Source organism: Chaetodon trifascialis, chromosome 6 (assembly GCF_039877785.1).
Source record: "Chaetodon trifascialis isolate fChaTrf1 chromosome 6, fChaTrf1.hap1, whole genome shotgun sequence".
Taxonomy (NCBI): domain Eukaryota; kingdom Metazoa; phylum Chordata; class Actinopteri; order Chaetodontiformes; family Chaetodontidae; genus Chaetodon; species Chaetodon trifascialis.
Genome location: NC_092061.1, coordinates 13,170,930 through 13,194,559, shown reverse-complemented (window position 1 = coordinate 13,194,559; position 23,630 = coordinate 13,170,930). Strand labels below are relative to the sequence as shown.

General features: G+C 42.3%; 1 protein-coding gene across 1 annotated transcript in view; it reads left to right on the top strand.

The window, feature by feature from the left end:
• fbxl17 (F-box and leucine-rich repeat protein 17) overlaps positions 1 to 23,630 on the top strand; it is a 214,185-nt gene that overhangs the window by 169,996 nt on the left and 20,559 nt on the right. The window contains exon 10 of the mRNA XM_070963623.1: positions 22,308 to 22,450. Within this exon, the coding sequence (XP_070819724.1) occupies positions 22,308 to 22,450 (143 nt within the window). The remainder of the gene's footprint in view (positions 1 to 22,307; positions 22,451 to 23,630) is intronic.

Below are 23,630 nucleotides of genomic sequence, written 5' to 3'. Positions count from 1 at the left end.
GCCCTTTCTGTCTTGGACTGTGAATTGGTCTCCATCTGGTTGTTTGTTTATCCATCCGTCACTTGCAATATCTCAGACACCATTCACTGGAGTTTGATTAAACGTGACAGAATGATGCATGTCTACGCTTTGATCCGGCAGTTTCACAGTTGCCTTGATTGCTGACAGGGAGGTTATTATTTTGTCCCTGGGTTACGAGCAGTGTCGTTGAAAGACAAAAAACAGTCCTGCAACTTTGGCAAAGTTGGAGGAATGACTGCGTCTCACTGGTGACATTTTCACATGAATTGAGCAAACCGGAGGTGAAGGTTAAGAAGCAGTTGACTGGGGAAAAACATTCTCGTTTAAAATGTATTTTTTGTGCTCTATAAATCTTCTCAATCAAGACCACCCTGCCTTTTTTCCCTCAGCAGAGCCAGGTTTTACCTACTTTCATTTCGTTATTCTTTTCCTTCTTTCTTTCCTAACACCGTTCCTTCCACAGTGGTCCTGTGTGATCAGTTTGACATCACATCCATCATGAACAATCACACTGGGGCAGGCAGTACACACGTGTACAGTAAATGTACTGTGTGTGTGTGCGTGTGATTGTACAGTAGGAGGTGCTCTGCTACATGATGATTTATGCATGATTGTCAGGGGACTGAGAACAATGGTATGTGGAACACTTTGAAGTAAGATGGACAAAAGTCACTGCATTATATTGCCATTATTGCAGTCTGCAGAAAGACACAGTGATGAACCAGGTCATTGAACAATATCTTCAAAAGGATGAAGAATAAAGAGGAAAGGTAGAGTAAAGGGTCAAGTTTGGAAGCATCAAATCAGCCCCTCAACATTTAGTAACTGAGTAAACGACAGTTTCTGGCTATTTATTAGATAAATAATGAAATTGAATAATTGAATTCTTTCCAATAAACCATTTTTGACTTGATGTCTGTGAGGTTAAAGGGCACGAAAGGAAAAAATGTAGAAAAATGGGAGGGAGGGGGTATCATGAATCAAGATGTAGCTTTTTTTTTTACTGTTTGGGGAATATAGATTAAATTATTTTCAAATTACAGATGACAGGATTTGTAAAGGAAGATCTCATTCTTCAGTTTTCTTACACTGTTCTGTATCACGGCTGTGAGATGATAGGTGCCTTCCAGCACTTATTTTATGATAAATTGTTGGAATTTACCATTTTGTTGTATCCACTTTATTTAAAACTTACCTGTCCGCCTGTGTTTAAGCTGTTGACTCCCTACATTTCCCATATTGCCTTCTGATAAACCCCCAAAGGGGCATGTGAACTTGTATTTTGTGTAACTGAGAGGAAGAACAACAGCTCAGTATTTGATTTTCTGTAAACACTCACTTTTCCACCAGTGATAACTTGTAAGAGTCAAGTTTTTTATCATTTATTTCAGCGGGGAAGAAAGACCGTCCACCAAATGTTTGCATCAAGTTAGTGTCTTACAGATGTGATCATAATTGTAACCAGCCAGGGTTGCTGCTCCGTGTCTGTGTATATTGCAGACAGCGTTGTGGGTTATGTGTCTAACAGCGACCGCATGCTGAACTGAGCAGAACAGAACAGAACTGAGCTGAGCTTGGTTGGGACTTCGGGCCCTCCCCGAGGAAAACCAAACAGCGCACACAGTCAGATCTGCACCAACTAGAGGAGACACTTTGGACAAGTTAAACAGTGATAAATCTGCATGTCAGTATGATTTAAACCACGGCCGCTACTTTCTGTCGACGTGGTGTCATATCGCCGCCCCTGCAGGGCTCATATTGTGTGCCACGTGGCTCTCTAAGAAGCAAGGGATGATGAAAGAGTGAGAGGTAGGTGTGACAGGCTTAACTCGTGGAAGGAAAAAGAACAAGCTTTGATTAATTGCAGTGGAGTTGATTGTGAAGGGAGATGGCGATGGTGAGGGTGAACAGGTTCTAGAGTAGGTGTGTATGTGTAGGTGGTACTGGCTCTTCGCACCGTTGTGCTTGCGTTTACACATGAGCAGGTATCATCTGCAGGAGCGTGCATGTATAAACAATATGTGGGAGGAGGCGGCAACAAAAAGAATTGATAATTGCCATATTCAGAGTTTGTGCTGCGTTTGCCAAAATGTTTCACCAATAGGCATACAGTGAAAAACAATCCATTGAAAATTTTACTGTCACACTTCTGAAACAGTTCACAGATGAAAAGAAACACTGTCAGCACAGTCAGAACTCAGAATGACTGACGTCAACTATCAGCAAATCAGAGTTAACACTCACAACAGTAGGACTTGGGAGAAAGAAATATATTGATATTTGGGCCCATTTTTGCTGCAATGAGGCTGGGGAAAAGATGAGAAACAGTGTGGCCATAAAATAGCCAGCAAGAATACCACAAATCAGAAGAGACACCTTAAAGCTCGCCACGAAAAAACTGAGGTAGGTTGATTAAATTTGACTAAAACTTGTTTGTTTTGGGTAAGATTTAAATAAAGTGTCCATACATACAGTCAACAAAAATTTGCCTAAAGAAAACAGGACTGACTAAATATGATAAAAACTAACAAGGACATTTGACACAGGACTCGACTAAATGAAAGAAACAGCTGACAAAATTAACATTAGTCTAGCATATGTACCCTCTCAACCCTTAATTCAGAGAGGGAAAAACTCCCCCGAAAAAACCTTTAATGGGCAGAAAATGTTCTGCTTTCATTGTCTTTTCATTGGCAGCCCCAAGCAGCACTGCAGACAGGTTGTGGTCATTTAAAAGTTTTATCACTACAGGCCTCACAGAAGAGAAGACATCACAGGGAGTCCTAATATTACATTACATTAAATTACCTTCATTTAGCTGAACCCAGTGCACCCTACCTGCAAACTATGATGGCCTGAAGGAGGACCAAAGTAAATTCAGCCATCCCGAATGGGAAAATGCTTTTGGATGCATTTTGGATGTAATAATTAGCTGTGGATGAATAAGCTTGACACTGCTCATACAATATGCAAGCTTTTGTATTCCATTTTCACACTCTTATTGCGGTTTGCTTCGCGCTAATAGAGCAGGGTTTCACCCTTATGTCAGTCCATTGCACATGAAGCATAAAAAGGACTAACTAGGTAACTGGTAGTCAAGCTAACAGGTCATGATCAGGGCACTGTCCAATAAAAGCAAAGAGAAAAAGTTGCAGTCATTTGCAAAATACTGGCAGTCTTGCACAATAAGTTTTCACCATAGTGCAATAAAAAAAACTGGTTTAAATCCTACATTTATTTTGAGTTGATTTAGGATAGAAACATGATGCAAGAACAAAATCTGTTGTTATCAATATTCCCATCCCCGTCCTTAAATATGGTAAAAAAACATGAGGAGTATAACATAAGTATAAGTATGGAAATACATCACGAAAGTACAGCGACGTGGTTTTAGCAAGATTTCAGCATGTTACAGAACTGTACAGCAAATCGTCTCTCCTGCGTGTTGGGGCTCAGAGGCATGATGCTGCAAAATGTGAGCAGGCCGCGGTCTTTAAGATGTCTGCAGCTCAGGTTTGATGAATGATTCAACTTTACCTGAGCAGGCTGCAGAGTACCAATTCTCCATACTGCCTGCATCTGAGCAATGCAACTCCAGACGGGCGGAAAACATTGTTTTAGTAAATAATCCGCTTCCTATTCCCATATTCCAGCCAGTTAATGTGGGCCATTAGAGTGCATGCAGGATAATTTGCTATTATGTTCTGCTGAGCGGCAGCCCATCCAGCATTGCAGACCGGTCCAGAGTACACACATTACATTAGCTAAGCTTTTTTTTCTGAGCTTCAGGACTCCCAATAAGAGTGGTTAATTGGAGGGTGGGAGTTGTGAGGGTTTAGGGGCTTAAACACAGTCAGGAAGGCTAGATTCATTAAATATATGATTTATTTAGAGTTACATTGTTTGACATCATGTATTGCTTGTTGTATTACCAGTAAAGCTATACACAAAAGCTGCTTGGGGAGTGTGGGGCAGATTTCAGCATAAAGGGGATAAAAGACTGAAGGGAACACTTGAGACAAAAACCTCTTTTTCATTTAGCTTTAAAGGTTGGTGTGTACGTGCGGGTCCCTGCAGCTTGGGTGCATACTTTCATTTTTAGTTGGTTGTCCAAGTTTCTTAGTGAGTTACTGCAGTTGCGTCGGTAGCTGCTTCCCTCTTCTTCTTTGTTTCTTTTTTCTACAGGCACACACACATAGACACATTCACACATCCTGTACACAGGGGTAGTCACTAAATCATTCATGTGTATGGAACAATGGCCTCTCCCGTGTTTCTCCATAATGAATGAAGGGTTTGATCAGCTGCCTGGATCAATACCTTGCACACTCTCTTCAGTTTGTACCTACTTGACACCTAACCTCCAAATGTTCTCATATATTGAACACATTGCTGTTCATTCTTGTCTGCAGGGGTCTCTTCTGGGTTAAAAGGAGGAGAAATGTGGAAATCCACACAATTTTGCACCACTATGCATATTTACATGCACGGTGTTCTGCAAAAGTTTTGTCTTCTGTCGCTGATGTTTGTGCAGTTTTTCTAACTCAGTACATAATATTAATAATAAGAATAATAATAATAATAATTGCATTTTCAAATGAGAAGCAGGGATTGCTTTCCAGAGGAGGGGAAATGTGAGTGCATGCTACCTTCTAAAGTGCAGTAGGCCTGTTGGAAAAATAGGTTTCTATTGACCGGCCCAACAGACTGCTTTATCCCCACCTCTTGACTGAAGTGGCTGTAAAGCACTGTGATTGCCCCTGGCTTGTCTGTCCTTTTCTCTCCACCTGACCCCTACCTCACTCGATAAATAAGGGAATAATTGTTTCTTTTCTCAAAAAATAATGTCGAGAAGTGTGTGTTTGTGCATGTGTGTGCGTTTTTAGTGCACACATAAGAGAGAAAGCAGGAATGAAGTGTGAGGAAAGTGCAAAAAGCAAAAGAAGAGAAGACATTTTGGTGTCATCTGGGCACATTTAAATTGATAGTAAGTAAACAAAAGAAGTCAGTGGATAACATAACAAGCACATAACAAGCATTTAGACTTCATATTAGAGGGAATATATTGGCCAAAGTCCCTCAAGTGGAGTGAGGATAATTTTATCTCCTTTGTAATGCATCTGATGATGTCTTTTCTACTCTAATAGAGCTTCTGGCCACTTCCTCCACTACCTCAACACGGATATCTCCAAACTAACCTAGTTTTCAAAGTCCAGGGGGCACCTTCATTTTTTTTAGTAATTAAAAGTAAAATAATTTTGTCACTTTTTCAACTTTGCTCATTTCAAAAGAAATTAGAAGGCACTGGCCAAGATCCCTTCTTCAGGATATGAGTTCAGCAGCATGAACATCATGAAGCACACTGTCTTTAATGGTAATGGTATAAATACAAGGAAGACAAGGATTGAGCCTGTTAGGGTTCGGTCACCATCATCAGCACACCACATTTTATACTATGAGGATACTGACATTGAAGTACATGGTACTAGTTTGACAGCCATTGTTAATACAGTGTGCCTGCAGAGAATGTATCATGTTATGAGAAAAGCAGATTATAGACCGACGATTGATTAAAAAAAAGAAGCGCTGACAGACAGAGGGAGACAGAGGTGCACAGGAGGAGGAGGAAGAGGAGGAAAACTTTTCTCCCCACCATAGAGGTTGATTTTCTTTCTCACTGTCTCCTCAAACTGCTTCTCTTACCACAGTTTCTCTATTCTTTTCTACTAACCTTCCTCCTTTCCTGAAGTATTTCGAGGACACTCCTGACTAGGCAGCATTAGTATCGTTTCTGAGATGTGTGGAAAAGGCAGATGTCTAAACACTCTTGGCAGGCAGGTAGAATAGCAATGAAGTGTGGGAGGTCTGAGTTGAAAAGCTTGAGCTTTCTGTGTTCACAACGCTGACCGGATTTTCTGGCTCGCAGGCAGAGGGAATCAGTGTGAGACACAAGCTGCTGCTAATTGAACGCAGGGCCTGACTCGCTAATGTGAATGATTGTTTCACACCACAACTATAAATCCCTCTCCGTTACTCTGGAGGTGGAAGTGGAGCTCGACTCTGCCCCCCTCAGCTATTTCCACTGCCCCCTATATGATTGTGTCCTGCTTCTCCTGCACTCATTATATAGAGATATAGACAGAGCGATAAAGTTAGGAGGCAAATGGTGTAAATGAAAAGCACATTCGTAGTGCTGGATGCCTTTGGATTCTTAACATTTGTGCATTTATGTTGTTCGCAGTGTCAGTTGCAGCTTTAAATTAACTCCTGTTCTGTCCATCAAACACATGTCAAATTAAAAAAAAATCAGTCTATCTGACTGTAAAGATTATAAAATGCATTTTTTAGAGATTATTTCCCCGTGGAGTCATGAATTTCTTTCTGATTGACAGTAAGCAGAGCACGCCACACTGCTCATATAAAACATAGTAACAGACTAAAGCTAATTAAAACATCATGTTTACTGTGATGGGATATCTTGGGACGGTAATTTTAAAGTCTGGAGAAGATTTTTTTTTTTTTGGAGAATGGACAAAAATAAAGAGCAGCAGATGGCTTTTTCCTACAAGAAGGATGTAACTGACAATGCTTGCTGTGTGTGCAGCAACTGCTGGAGGCAATGTAAATGACATGGGAAGCTCAAAAAGACTTCAAAACCAGCCAATTTGAGTACATAAAGGTGGGGTAAAAGGAGCAGCAAGCACTAGAGGGCACTCTCCATCTCCCTACCCCTCACAACTGCTCTCACTGACACACACACGCAAACACACACACACGCTCTCACATGCACTCATGCACACAGAGAACATGCTGAACATTCAAATATGAAAGTCAGAATGAGATGTTCTCACAGCTACTAGGAGACAATCAATTTGAATTGTATTAATCAGTGCTTGCACTCAGGCCCTCTCTAGTTCACTATTCAATTACAACTGTTACATCTCATCCCATTCTCTCTATTTCTCTCTCCCCTCCTCCCTCCCTCTCCTCCTCTCTCTCGCTCTGTCCGGCTCTGTATCTCTCTGTCTCCCACTCTAGCCACTATCTATATTAATATTTCGCCATTGTTTTCTTCCTGCTGCAGCATAGATGATAGATTTTAACCTAATGAAAAGCACTTCTGTTGAGATTGAAAAGCTGCTTAAACACATCACAGCAAACCCTCTGTCTTTTTCTCCTCCTCCCCTCCTGTTTTTCCTCCCTCGCTGTCTCCTCCTCCTGCTCCCTCCCCTCTTATTTTCCTGCCTTACCTCCCCCTATTCCTCCCCCTGTCCTCACCCCATTTCTTTCCTGACATTTATGCTTCATCGGCTGCAACCTGTATGAATCCAGCTACCCCTGAGCAGTTCTTTCTGCAATCCTTTCTTACATCTCCCCCTTTTCCTCCCCCCTCCTCCTATGCTAAATGGGCTGCATTACTGTAATGAGCTGGTAATTTATGGAGGAGGAGTGCAAGACTTGTATCATTTGCCCATTTAGTGTTTGGCCTCCCCAAGCTCACCCACTCCCTCTAGAAACACAAGCACACACACTTAAAACTAAGTGTAAATACACTCAGATAACCCCCAAAAGTAAGTAGGGACACACACACACTCTGAGAAGTGCATGTAATGACACACTCAAGAGGAACACCTCGTGTACTCGCAGCCAAAACAGCAGAGTTCAACCACAGTGCTAATGTGCGCTAACAGACACACACATCCCAGTACACAATCATATTCATGAGTTGCAGAAATGAGAAGAAAAAGTGTTACGATGCTAAAAATTATATATACTTTGACTTATGTGTGGAAAAGCGAGGGAGTGAAGCAACGGCTGCAGCCAGCTGCACTGATTTAAAACTGAAGCACGTCTCCGCTGTCAGATGGCGTCACACAGACAGTCCAAAAATGTGTTAAAACTAAAACTGATGACCCACCTGGGGGATGATTTTACTCAGCAAACACAATACTTTATAATCCAATATGCATTTTGTTTTTAAGTTTCTTAGTTTAAAATCTCATTTTTCTTTAAATGTTAAAGTTGAAAAGTGAAGTTCACTCGAGTGTGACTGTGTGCGTTTGTTATGGTGACTGCTTACAATTTGTCCTCAATGCTTTATTAGATTCCACACTGCACATATAAGATAATGGAGCTGTCGACATTACCTGCATGAGATAAAAGAGAAAATCACCACATGTTGACTTGATTTTAAATTAAAGCTGTTAACTTTGAGCAGCGGTTCAAATGCTTAGTACTCAAAGGCCCACATCTGATTCTCATTTAAGGTCAGAGGTCTGGAACGACTGATGATAACAAAATAACATTTAGGCAATTCATTAGCGTCTCATCTCTTGTGACTGGGCCAGCACTAAACTGAGACACGGCTCAGACAGTTAGTCTGCATTTATTTCAGACATATTCTTACAACTACATTTATACTAGTAGAAAGCCACAATGAAACCACATTCACCTGGGGACAGGATCGCTGCGAATGATCTCCAGCTTCACTCTATATTTATCTATTGATTGATCGAAAATGTATTTAAAATAATCTAAGTATTACACTTCATAGCATATTGAAGCCTATTCATAACACAAGATCTGGGCTGGATCCCAGTTGCCTTCCCGTTCAGTCCGGGTGCAGACCGAGGTCCAGACTTTGAGAAGCCCTGATGAAGAGCAAAACCTGAAACCTTCGCTGCCACTGAGCTCTTCATGTCAGCAGGAAGAGCGGTTTTCATAAATGTTCTTCTTTGGTTCCCAGGCACAGGCTGCAGCCATCACTACACAGGATAATTGTCGTTGTGGGATGTCTTTCTGTTGGGGTTGTGTAACGAAATAGCCTGCAGTTTAAAGTCACAGAGACGCGAACATCCAATGAGAAAGGGACTTGTTTAGACCACAGGGAGACAGGGAGGAAGGGAGGGCAACAAAGCAAGAAGGACAAAAATGAAGGGTTCATGGAGGGAGGCTGGATAAAAGGACGAGCGAAAGATGTTGAAGCGAACAGTGGGGGAGGTTTGTCGGATGCTTTGACTATTGTGTATCTTGGCGTGTAACCTGAGTGGAAGATTAAAGTGAATGTAAAAGGTCAACATCGCAAGCCTCTGACATTATAAATAATGTGCATGTTTGCATTGTACACCATACCCATGTACACGGATGGCCTCCCACAGGGATGTTAACCACCATGGCGACAGGCGCTGACCCCAGTCATAAAGAGGTTAAAGGTCAACAGAGCTACTGAGAGGGTGACAGTGACCCTGAACACAGGAACATCCTTTAGAGAGGATCAGGAGGAGGAGGAGGAGACAGAGAGGGGGGGAAGGGAGAGAGGATGAGGATAAAGCAAACATTAGAGTGAGGCAGGAAGAAAGAGGGGGAGATGTCGAGAGAGGAAGGGGGGGTGACAGGGAGAGGGAAAGAAGATGGAAGGAAGAAAGAGAAAAGGAAAGAAAAGAAAAGACCAAAGACACGTTCTCGCATAAATCGCTGGGAGAGAGGGAGGGTTTGCACGTAGGGAAAAGGTTGGATTTTGGTTGACAGTACAGAGCAGATGAGAGGGTCCATAGCTGAGCAGTTTGTGGTATTGAGTAGATGTAATTTTTAGGTGAAATGAGGCACACAATCCAATGATCCACAGGTTGTTAGAGAAAGCAATGAAAGACTCACAGATAAAAATGAAGGACCCGGTCTGTTTGCCGAGACACAGTTTTGGTGATTTGCAAAGAACAAAAAGTTTCTTGTTTTTAAAGAGTTTTCCTCGCTGAGATTCTCGGCTGATTGTATTTAAGATAAATGGGAAAAACCCTTCCTGCAGTTGTCAGCGGGGCGCTAACGCATTCAGGAACATTTTAAATTCACTAATGTTCAGGTAGATGAAATATTTGTGGCAAAACATACCCATCTATTTCTTGAATTCTACACATAATGACGAATATGAGGGGAAATAGTTTACCAGCACAGTGTTTCCATTGTTACATTTGGACAAATTATCCTTTAAAGAAGAACGCTCACACAGCTTCAAGTCGTCCATTGCACATTTGGCCTGTTGTGCATTTCTCTCTCTGGCGCTGGCTATGAAGTTACCTCCTGGAGAGAAGTGCTTTGTGTTTTTATGAGACATTCTGACTACACTGCGGTACAAAAACAAGGTTCTTAAACTGTCATTTTGCATTTAAGAGCACTTATCAATTTCATAGACGCAGTCAAAGCAGCAGTCTCAAGTAAGACATGAGTTATTTGCTGTGTGTCTGAAATGAGCCTTGGGAAAGGTTAGCCATAAACTGAAAAAGGTGTTTGATCTATAGCCAGGTATTGATCAAAAATACTGTCTAAGCTCATGAAAATGTGCATGTGTGTCTGCGTGTGTGCGTCAGTGCACTTTGGTTAAGAGTGTGCAGTGTATACAGTAATGGCATTTGACGTGTGATTTGAGCTATGGCCAGGTATTGATCAGAAAACATCACAGGAGCTTTAAACTTTGCTAAAGAGCTTTTGGTGAGACCTGAATAAGTGCTGTTACAGACTCACGAGCCATTAGGAGTTTGTGTAAAAGAGATCAAAGAGGGACAGACAGAGCGATAAGAGAAGAAAAGAGCATGTTCAATGTCAGTTTTCTTTCAGACACAAATGCCACGTTTTAATGGAGAGAATTTTTTTTCTGACATTTTTAAATCTCTTTAAACATTACAAATGCTTTTCGACAGAAACTTAATTGAAGACAATGTATTTGAAGTTTTACCTCATCAGCTTCATTGATTTTTGTAAATATAGCCTTATTCTGAATTTGATGCAGCAACATGTTTCAAGCAAGTTGGGACAGGAGCAGCTAAAGTCTGAGAAAGAGGTGGAATCCTCCAGAAACACCTGTTTGGAACAGATCCACAGGTAAACAGGTTGATTTGTAGCAGGTGATAGTGTCATGATTGGGTAAGAAAGGGCCATCCTGGAAAGGCTCAGTCATTAGCAAGCAATGATGGAGCGAGGTTCACCTCTTTGTGAACACATGGTTGGATAAAGGGGATTAATACATGGGCGGCTCAGGAACACTTATAAAACCATTGGTGCTAAACACAGTTTGTTTGCAAATGATTACAAATGGAATGAAAGTTGTACAATTGTTTCAAGATCTTTAACTTTTCCATGTTGACTCTTCTCTTTATCTGTTCATGTATCAGCATAGTGAAACCAGTCTTTAATGCAGATCAGCTGTTTTTATCTTTATTCAGCTTTGACCTCAATATTTTCTTCCTGGTCACGCTCCTTTTTTTTTTTTTCTTTCCCAAGTTTGACTTTCCAACACTTCATGTCAACACCACTGCGGCCTTCAAACTTCAAAACAGTCAGTTAACAGTGGCAAGATGGAAGCATTACAAGAATCATGTAATTCAGCATTAAATAAGTTTCTATTAATGATGTTTCAGATCAGTGATTCCATAAAGAAAATTCTATAAACTGAGGACGTTTTCCCGTGCTTTGCTGTATTTTAAGTCAAAGTTAAATTTGGCTTTGAGTGGTCAAATAGATGTTAAGGTTACCATGAAGAGTTGAGACATGAACTATAATTCAGTCAGCTGGAATGCAGGGAGTACAAGACTGACTGCTACACAGCATGTCTGGTCTGTTTCCTGACGTGACAACTTTTGAACTAATCCCAGAAACTACAGATTTCAGTCTGCAGTGTCAAGGTTACATTGTCTGCTGCTGGCCTTGTTAGTTTTAGGGTTCAGAGAAGGAACTTAAGCCTTTCTTGAGGTGGGTCTGCCTGTTATTAACGGTCTACTGACCTAATTGTTGTGCAACTAATTGGTATTGGGTCATTTGTTTTTGGGTCGTGTCATGGACCTTGTAGACCTCTAATTCACACACAGGCGAAACCACACACAGACACACACCGTCTTGTGATCATAGCGGTTTGGAGGGTTTCGTCAGGGGTGGAGGTAGAGGAAGTGTGTCTGGTTAATGATTCCCGCTGGGTTAAAGCGGACAGAGTGGACTATTACAGGCTGGAGATAAGGCATAGAAACAGACTTAGTGGCACTTGGAGTACTGACTGTGTGTGTTAGACGGAGTCGGAGGGGTATTTTGAGCAAGAAAGAGTAAAAAAAAAAAGTGCAGGCATGACAAATGACTGAAATAAAGAGGAAACAACTGTCCAGTGTGGATGTCACCGTGTTCCTGTCTGTCAGTCTTGGTAATATTCACTGAACTGAGGACTGAGTGGTTCAGCTAATCACCTAATTACACTGTGTGGGTGAACAGCTCACTGTTAAGTTTTTTGATGATGCCTAAATTAATTCCTCGTCACAATGATTACAGAGTTCTCTCTCTCCTTAAGCCGTGCTTTTACTCTTTCCATCATGAAACTAAAAAACAGCTGAGATCTCAGCAACAATGCTCACTTACCCACCAGACAGGTTTAAACAGTATTAAGATTGGCAGAGAATGCCATGGTGTGTTAACCTGTTCTCTGTCTAAGCAGTATGTAAGAGCAGCCAGTTTTCTTCTTCATCTTAATAAGCGTGATGTAAGCGAGGCCCATTTCTGGGCTCTGGATCCAATAGTAGCGTGTAATTACCTTTAAGACCTGCTTCCTATGCTAAAGGATTAGCCATAATCCATAACCAAAGCCATAACTATTGCTACGCTACGTTAATTCCAGTCAGACGCATGCAACATGCAGTTCGATGACTAGGATGCTGTCTGTCTTCATCTGCGTCCTCGTTTCCTCCTCTTCACTTCCTCTGCGCTCCTCTCTCACCTTCTGATTTCAAATTGAAGTTGTTAAGCTTTATGCCTCTCCGTCTGTGATGTCAGAACTGGAGAGCAGTTTTTCCTGTTGTACACAATCCAAAAAGGAACGAGGGAGAGAGAGAGAGTACGTGAGAGTGATGGACAGAGAGAGCGAGAGAGAGAGAGAGAGAGAGAGAGAGAGAGAAGGTGGGGAGGATTAATATCCTCAAAGGAGAGGTGCATTGGAGCAGAGGAGCTGTTGGTTTGAAATAGAGCTTAATATCCTGCTTTTACTGCTGATGGCAATGGGAACCTCAGGTTTTTGTGTGTGTGTGCGTGTGTGGACATGTTAAGTCTACTTTCTCCTTCTTGATGTTTTTGAAGAAGACAGATGAAGATATAAAACACACTAATTTCCAAACACATTATACACATAACAAAACACCATAGTCCAGTGAGTATGTCGTTCTGAGCATCTAAAGGGTCCTGTTATAGCCATTTCTCTGCATTTATGTACCTCTACGCCACGGCTGCCGGGTTAATCACATTAAAATCATGATTTTACAATCTCATTCTCACATGATGACAGTTCTGCTGCATGTTTACTAGCAGGGACATCTTTTTAATCAATCAAAGCACAGCCAATTTCTCCCTAAACCGTGAATGACAAGACGGTAGTCCACAGCACACACCGAACTGTGCACAAAAATACCTCTGATGTGTGCGAGAGGGAATCATTGAGCGGCAGAGAAAAAAAACTTCAAAGTAGAAAACAAAAACGAGGCCGAATCTAAATGGCAAAAATTACCCAATTTTAGTTGTGACAGAAATGTTGTGCTTGTACTGAATAAAGGGTCCGCCTTTGTTGTGTGGAATATTTTTGGATTCAGAGACAATAATGATAGGTCGGTATAACAGAATACATTTGTGCAACTACCTGAAACATCACCATAAAAGACAATCTGGTGAAACTACCAGAACCACAAAAATACCACAAAACCTTGCCTCATGAATAAATAAAATCCGTCTGCACTGCGTCACACATTACATTTTTGAAACCTTTATTTATCTTCAGTTTTACCACAACAGCACTGGTGGGACGTGTTCACGCCTGGAAGCTGCCCAGTACAACCAGGGTCTGATCTTTTAGCCCTGAGCAGCTCCACTGGAACAGCTGGGGGTTAAAGGCCTTGCTCAAGGGCATGTCAGCAGTGGTGCTGAGGCAGGGGAAGCGCCGCTCTCTCACTTTCTCCACCCAGATTTATTCTGGCACTCTGACAACAAGCCGGCTTCTCTAACCTTCAGTACACCACTGCCTCTACTCATAAGAGAAAATTGTATGTCAGTTCTTAGTAAGTAAAATGTTTATCCAGCATCGACCCTGTTGCCAGACATCGATATTGGATGAGTCTGCAAAACCCCAGATTATGTTCAGAGGCAACATTTTTGTTCCATCCAGTGCCACAGTTTCTAAAGTCCTCGCTTTTGACAATATGTGTGCACTGGGTATGATGACGGTTAGGGGAGGATTACGGCCAATGAGGACACAATTCTTTTCATTTTATGTGTGATGGAATTAGAGCTGCAACAATTATGTCGCATTTCCATTACACAGTTCCAGCTCTACTCGACTCGGTTTGGTTGAGTTTCCATTACAATTGAGTATTTCATAGTACCTCCTCAACGTAGGCGGGGTCGTCATACCACGGCTGCGTGAAACTGCCATGACGTCAATTTGTACGCGACGCAAACAGAGCCGACAAACAATGGAGGACATCGAGGCGATGTTGTATTTGATGCTCGGTTTGAATGAATTCTTTCATCTGCCACCAAACCCAGAAAAGTCTGCACCTTGTTGACGGACCATGGTGATATTTTACGAGCAGCCTTTTCCCTCGAGTGAGAATAAAGAATAAAGTCAGCGGGTGCTGTTGCCGGTGTTGGACGTCACAGACCAGTGACGACACTCTACGGCCAATCAGTGGCCGACAGGCTGTTGACGTCACATATAGTATCGCTTCTACTCGCTTGGAACCTCGCCAGAGCAGGTACTAAAAATAGTATCGGGTACCAGGTACTATCCCTAATGGAAACACAAAACAACCGGGTAGAGTCGAGTCGAGTCGAGCCGCGCTAGTGGAAATGTGGCATTAGTTGATTATTGATTGAAAGAAAATTAATCGCCAACTATTTTGATAATTATAATAAACATTTGCTGCTTCCTCCTTCTTAAATATGAGGGTTTGCTGCTTTTCTTTGTCCTGTATGACAGTAAATGAACAACGACCAAAGTGTGTCCAACCTAACTGAGTCCTGCTGAATAACGCCGACCTGTTAAGTGTCCCGCTGACCCGTACGTGTGTGTGTGTGTGTGTGTGTGTGCAGCAGTGAAGGAAAGCTTGTTGTAGGTCACCTCTGTGATAGCTCCATCTCTCCTTATCACCCCTTCACTCTGTCTATCTGTCCTTGCCCATCACTCTTCCTCTCTATCTCTCTCTCTCGCTGTCACTCACTCACCTTTCCAATCTTCCTTTCCAAACTTCACATCCCCTCCACAAGGTTATCACACATCAACTACTAAAACAGTCTGTGTGTGTGTATGTGTGTGTCTGTGTGTTTAAAGTGTATTATTTTCAGATGCTAGACCATAAAACATCAAAGTCACTTTTTTTGTACTGTCTCTACCTCACCACTTAAACATTTCAGGGTCTGCTGATTGCCTCTGTTCCTCTCTCTGTCTCTCTGTTTCTCTCTCTCTCTCTCTCTCTCTCTCTCTCTCATTCACACACACACACACACGCCCAAAAAGCACATAAAACCATACAAGCACACACTGCCACAAAATGGTACGTATGTGTCAGCTGCTTTACATCAGATCAGAGGCTGATTGGGAAAATGCCCATGCCCTCAGTGCCTCGCGCACACAAGGAGGCACACTGCCTTCCCCCTGCCCCCTGGCTAATTAATTTCCCAGATTGAGCATGTCCCACCATAAAGTGCTCTCCCCCCTTCTTGTGTCGCAGTCAATCTGTTCCTCCTCTCTCCCGTGTCTCTCTGCCGAGCCTGGCTCATTTCAGTTCCCCTGGCCTTTGATTGTGTTGGCCCAGAATGTCAGGGCAAAGAACGTCACCTCGCCGAACCTCCTCCTCGCTCATTTTCTCGTTCGCCTCTTTCTTTCTCTTTATATCTGTATATTTTCATGTAGCTTGGAGGATACAACTCTTCCACTCTAAATCAAGAGATTGTTTGCATGCCCTCTCCGGTTCCCTCTAGTTCTCACAGCTTTTAATTTGTTAATTCTCAGTTCACCGCGGGCTGAAGCAACAGTCCCTCTCTTGTCTCCCTCCTCCAGTGCGTGTGTGTGTTTCAAGTGCTTTATTTGGCATGTTGTTTACTGCATTAGTTTTGGCACTCTGTGTGACCCCAGTCGGTTTGACTGGGTACTTTGAAGATGAGCACACTGTGTTAATCAATCAGACAGTGAATCCAACTCTTGGCCAGGTCAGATGTTCATCAAAGGAGTTAAGTGACGTCCACATGGTGCTTATTGAGGTCGCCGGGTCGCCTTACACAGTATTTACACTTCTGTGAACACACGCATGCAAACGTGCTCCTGTGAGAGCGTTTTTCCCATCTCTGCCCATGTTGACAACCAGTACACAAATCATTGTCATGTGAAGCACAGGCAGGGAAGCACACGCACATGTTAGCATGTATACATAGATGCTCACAGAGAACAGAGCCCAGCACGCAAAATTCAAGTCCTTCAGGTTCATTCATGGAAAATAGACTTTGATGGTTTGATGGCTACATTATACATACTTTTATGGGCGAAAGACAATTGAGAAACATTTCATGGGGAAGATAATTAGACAAGAATGTCTGTTTTCTGCTAATCTAACAGTTTAAATTTACTTTGAGTAAACATTTTCTACTGCTGCAGCTTCACATTAAAAGCATTTAGCTGGAGAAACACAGGTTGACTTTTATTATGAAGTAGTCACAAGGAACGCTTTTGTTCGTCAGTACAAAACTACGATCGTTTTATCATTTTTGACAGCAGATTTGTTTGAAATATGTACAATTATATATCGCAGCGAGTGATGGAATAAGAGGGAGCAGCTGCTCGATGAAGAGCTGCAGGCGACAGGCTGCACACCTCCAACTTCTCTAACTGTGACCTGTAGGATTAAACTGCATTTTCTAACCAATGCTACTTACTATATGCAATAAAATGCTATAAAACGAAGTCACAGAACAGTCCTGATGATCTGCTGCATTGACCTCCATGCCCTATAATGGGATATTAAAGGGATAGCAATCATACCGTATAAAGACGGCAGATATTTTAATTAATTTTATCACCCACATCTAATTACAGTATGAAAGGTCTGTCTTCAAGTCTCGCACCTTTATTGGCATTCATGTAACTTTTCTTTTCAGACGGGTTACAAAATACAACAGAATTGAAGCCTCTTTATTGGAAAAATGCATTTCAGTATTGGTAATAGCGTCTGCAAAAGTGAGAGAAAAAAAAAATACAGATTGTGATATCCGCTTAAAAAATTGCTTTTTGCATCCCTTGGAACTACCACAGCTCAAAAGGATGAGAAGTGAAAAGGGGTTTTCTTTCGGTTTTGGGCATACAGCAGCACAGAGGAGAGGGCAAAGCCGAGGCCAAGTTTTTTAACGCAGCACAAAGAACCGAGTGAATGTCTTTCACATTAGACATGACAGTTGTTCTCTCTGGAATACATCAAGCATAATAAGCTTTTTTTTCTGTTGTCCCTGCTGCCATATTTATACACACACAGCCTGCACACATGCACACAGTGCCTCGCAGTAAATCTGGACCATATACCATCACTTATTTCGTAGGCATTCTGTCTTCATCAGCGGCTAAAATATGGTGTATAGGGTTACAGCAGACAGGCATGGGGATGGCTTCAGAGCAATAAGATAGCAGTAATGGCACACCATCATTTAGGAGAATGTAATAAGTGAATATCTAATAAGCCTGTAAAAGATGCTTAACCCCTGAAGCTCTGGGGTCAGGTATAGAGATAGAAGAATAAGCTGATTAAGGAAGGTTTCTTCTCACGTTGCGGTCATCACAGGATTGACCAACTCCTGACCCCGCTGTTAGGACTGCGGTTACCTTAACCCAGAACCTCTCCTATGTTTGCATAAATCCGCCGTTTATGGGGTTTGATAACAGCTTGTGCCTGATATGGGAAAGTAATAGGTTATGAATCTCAGTCTGGAGATACTGTGGGAGTTAATGGAACACCAAAGATTTAGGGTTTTACTCAGTTGTTCACCTTTGCTCGACATTTGTCACCTTACTGAAATCTCTGAGGAGCGTCTTACACCATAATTCAGATTTCTGGGAAGGTCTTCGTGAAAGAATTGCAAAGCATGCTGCCATGAGCAGCTGCAGCCTCTGGTTTTGATACAGGTCTGCTGTTTCCAAAAGGCACTCAATAGTGCATGACACTTTATATTGATGAGTTGATTGATTTGCTGTTTGGTGATTGATTGACAAGAAGATATGTTACGCCAAATCCCAAGAGGTGCTTAACTAAACTGAAGCGACTGGTTTTAAATGCGATCCCCACCTGTTTCTCGTATGATGATATAGTTTTATCCCCAAATGACAGACTTGGTAAAAGACAGATGAAATGTGCCATGCTCAAAATGAATGATATCCAGGATTTAAGGTCAATCTCTGTCTCTCTCTGCTTCTTTTCACACTAAAGGGGGAGTGCGTGCGCACACACACACACACACACACACACACACAGAGCCAGATCCTAAAGCCATTTTCAGGCAGGGCAGCAGAGTGTGTCCTCATTACCGTCTGTGAGTGTGTAGTCACCACTCAGTCACAGCTCCTGCTGCCAGAATGGGATTTTCCCCTCTTTTCTCCTCTGACTCTTCCACCTCTTTTTTGCCTTAACTTCTCTTGCATATCGCTTCATCTATTTCTCAGACAGAAAATCATTATCAGTCAGGAAAGACAATTTCCTGCTCCTATGGTCCCTTATACGCTGCCACTCAAAAGTTTCTGAAAACCCTATATTTTAACATTTTTTGATGACATTTCAAGCCATATAATTGACAGTGCCAGTTATATTAATAAGGAATTATTTTTGTTTTTTCATTTTATTTAAAATGGTGTAAATATAATTGAATTGGGCCTAATTATTACTTACTTTAAGTTGCCACCTGTAGCCATCAGCGTGCTCTATAGCTCACTCACAGTTGAGTTTAACACTATCTGTGTGGGGCAAATTTCACATATGTAGCCTTAATTTGTTGTGCGGACATGCCAGCCTAGTGCTCTATGCTGTAAGAGCCCCGTTGTTACACAAAGATTTAGGTTTTGGAAAATTTCTCACACACTCAGGAGTCATGAAGGGAGGCAAATGTCACCTCACAAGGGACCAAAGGAAAGCTAACATTCCTCTAACAAATGAAAGACTGTCTATCACACTACGTATTTCTGCTCAAACATCATTAGTGCCGATTATACTGTACTTTGAAAAGTCATTAAGAAAATTGAAGAGCTCTGTTTGAAAAACATCTGGCAGACATTTTCTAATAAAATAATTATTTCCCTCAGCTCTGTGATACCTTGCTCTGCCTATAGCCTCTAATTCTTTTTAAATGAATTGACAATTACATCACTTCAGATGTCACTATTTGAATTTGACTAGCAGTGTATCTCAGTTGCATTGTGTCCATCTGTAAGTATTCATGTGTAACTATGCAAAGAGGCACCAGTTTCTTTGTCACTTACAGTTCCCCTGTGTCATAATGAGAAAAATGCAGCACCATTGTATTTGCACACAAACAAAATTACACTATGATTACAGTGTTTTCAGCATAACTGAAACACCTCTACACACTTTCGCTTGTGTGCTTCAACATTTTGCAAAACAAAGGCGCTGAGCTCAAATTGCACTCTCTGTTTCTGACAAGGTGAGCAAAACTGCTCGACTGTGGCTTAAAGGTTTTCGCTGAAAGCCCCTCTCCTTTGCAAAAGTAGCCAACGATTTCCATTTGCCACCGGCAGTAGCTGGAGTTTACAGTCTCCTGATAAAGGATCAAAGGAAGAGGGAGCGAAACAGAGCACACACACGGTTATTAGTCTGTAATGGCGACCAGATGAACTTGTTGATAGAGTGCTAAACAGGTCTAAACAGCCCAACACTTGGCTCATTCTGACAAAGGCATTACCTGACTCTACAATTTCCCAACTTGAGAACTTAACAAAATTAAGTTTTGGGGTGTTTTTTCCTCTTTTCTTTGTCCTTGCAGCTATCTGAAACTACCATATTTCTTTTTCCTTTTTTTTTTTAATAAACTCTGGAGCATGTGATTCAGTAATTCACATTAGGAAGGTTGTGTGCGTTGGTGAGTGCAGCACAGTAATCAGGAAATGCATGGACAATGTATTCACTCACGCTCCTTATACATTCACCATGGTGGGCACCTGTCTGCTTCCATCCCCTCACTTTGTCAGGTTGAAAGAAGTTCAGTTTTCAGGGGGAGAAACGGGGACTGGGAGTTGGTGAAGGGGAAATAAAGGGAGTTCTGGTGTTCGATTCAGTTAACTGTGAAGCTCTCCTTTTTCATTTGATCTCCCTGTTCCTCAGAAAACTCTCAGATGCTCTGCAAGGGGGTTTTAACGGCAGCAATATGTGTGTCTTAACATCACACGAGAGGTCTGAGCCCAGGTAATCAAATTTTGAGATCATGTGATTGGACATGACAAGGGGAGCGGGATGGGGAGCCATTCACCTGCCTGGCATCTTTCCAGCCACACACGCAAGCGCGCACACGCAAAATAAGCATCTCCATTTTTAGAATATTTTGCCAGATGACCACACTTTGAAAATCAACATGGCTACTTCATATGCTGTTCGCCCATCTTCTTCCCCATGGTGCAGTTTTGCATGAAACATTGTGTAACTTCAAAGTCGTGTTACTGCCTGTTTAGCCATAATGTGCCATTATGCATGGAATCTGAGAGCATGCTGGAGTACAAAAGGAACCACATGTGGAGCACTCAAATGCCCAAAGCTATATATTACATATGTTACACACTGTACATAAGATCGTTCTTGTGTACAGTGTGTGTGCGTGTGTGTGCGTGTGTGTGCGTGTAGAGGAGACTCCACATTACATAGCTCCAGCTGGACAGGAGGAAAGAGGGTTAAATACGTGCAGTTGATTCAAAAAGCATAAGATTATTCATTTCCCTTCTCCTGCGGGAACAAGCTCCCGCTCCACAGGGTAAGCGCACACTATATGTATATATGTACACAGACACACACACACACACACACACACACACACACACACACACACACACACACACACACACACACACACACACACTCTTACCCAGTAATGTCAGCGATCTGCTGATTGCATATTATTTAATACTGTAATATGTGGAGGTATTTTGAAAAGTGCTGGTGATCAAATGTGAGAATGGGAGACGGGAAGAGAAGTTTGTAAGCGTTCATTTTCGAGTTTGTTCGAGTCTCACGCCTGTTTGTGAAAAAGGTTTGAAGTGAAATGGATTTCCGCAAATGAGAAAACAACATCAGGGCTAAGTAACTATTTGAAGGTGCTGTCAAAGGCTTTCTCTGTCTTTACCCTCCTGCTTTCATCTTTCTCTCGTCCCTCGCTCCTTCTCCTGCCTTCCCACTCTCATTAGTGATGGTTGTGAGAGTGGAGAACAAAGCGCAGGCCCTGCCAATCGATCCCCGAGCAGCACTATCAATCGACTGGCGGAGCGCAGGTCTTCTCCATCTGCCCAACGATTGACGGGTCAGAGATTGATGGGGCAGATTGTTGTGTGTCTGTGTGTGTTTGTGCGTTGATGCAGCAGAGTATGTCTTTATTTGAGATAGATTACAGAAGATTTAATCTCATCTTGTTTGTCAGCTACACATTTTAATTTCTACTCTGCTAGATGAATAAATGAAGACAGACAGACATCGAAAGAGCAGCACATGTGAGGTATGGTGTGTCTGTGTGTGTATGTGGAAGTATGTATGCACACACACTCCCAGGTGCAACAAAGCCCCCCAGACTCTGACAGATATTTGTTTTGGTAGATACTCTTTACCCTGGCACTATGTTTCTGCCCTGGCAACAGTAAACACACACACACACGAGCAGAATTAAATCATACACTGGCATGGAGTCACACTTTACCCTGGCACGGTGTCATTGCCTTTCAGTGCTGTGACTCATGCCAGCGCTCTAATGGATGAATCCTGCAGCAGTCTGAACAAGCATGGGTGTGTGTGAGAATCGTGCTCGTGTGTTTCAGCGCGCGCCCATGTGTGTATTTTCAAGGTGTTGTGTAAACATTGGAATTATGTGTCACAGCTGGCCAGATGACTCGCCCTGGATTCATGTCGTATTTCTGCGCGTCTCTCTGGGACGGCGATGCTGCCACATTTGCATGAGAAAGGTTGTCAGACTAACACCTTTTCTTGTTTCTCCCCCTCTCTCCTCCCCCCACCCCAATGTCTCTGTGTCCACAGCTCTGATAGCCATAGGCCAATACAGCAGTACCATAGAGACTGTGGATGCTGGCTGGTGTAAGGACATCACAGACCAGGGAGCCACACAGATCGCTCAGAGCAGCAAGTCCCTCCGCTACCTGGGCCTCATGAGATGTGACAAGGTAACAAGGCTCGGCTCGTAATGTCTGCTGCTGTGTGGTTTCCGTGGCGCTTTAAAGATGCCTCTAGATGTGTTTTTAGACTTAGACTTTTTTTACAGTGTGATTTTTTGATTGACAGAAAACTTATCTGCTCCTTCCAGCTTCTCTAATTTGAGCATTTTTTCCCTTCTCTCTGTTTTATGTCATTGTCTTTCATCACTTTGAACTCTTGGAAACTGCAATGGGCATTCGCACCATTTGCTGACATTTTATTAACTAAATGATCAGGACAAATTATTGGAAAATTAATGATGATTATCATTAGTTGCAGCCCTACTTTACCTACTTTAATACAGTTGAAATCCTCCTACTCTGAATGTGCACGTCTGATTGCACACCTCCTGCCACAGTAAGAAGAACAGGGCAATAATACACTATTTTTATTTTAAGGGAAAAAACTATTATTAATAATACTTATTAGGGCTAATATGACTGTAATACAGTTTGCAACAACACTTTAAATCCAATTTTTCTCCTGCTCAATGATGTGCAACAATGAATACATATGGGCCAAGATACTTTAAGGGAATAGTTACCTTGATATAAATGGTACATAAAAATGTCTGACAATTTTTGCCCAATTCTAGTGCACACACACAACACAGACACATTATCAAACACATACACATGAACTCTCAAAAGACCCAGCTCAGGGCAAATGGCCAAATAAAAAGCATCCAGAGGAGAGCGTGTGGAGGAGCTAAGCCACTGCTGCCTGCGCTCAGTGTGTCGACGTGATGCGTGTTTGAGTCAGCTCGTCGGTTGATAACAGAAGTAAACTGACATACAGTAATGACCCCTCTCAAACCTACTCTGAGATGCCTCTGGGTCTGAGGGACCATCTTTCCAAAGTCACCCGTAAACTTTCATCTGGCCTCTTAGCCGACCAATCGCTAAACTGATGCGACCACGTTCAGCTGTAGTGCCATGGTAACAACTCCACCCATCTCTCCAATTGGTTCAGTGGAGCTTCCACCACACAGATGCGTCCACTTAGTGAGGGATCATTCAGGATGACATGAGCGGGATGAGGGCAGACAAGGAAAGGAACGTGAACAGCTGGCTCAACCTAGAAACTTTAGCATGTACTGATATTGTACAACCTGGTGTCTTGCACCATAGCCTGGTGCACAACACGGGC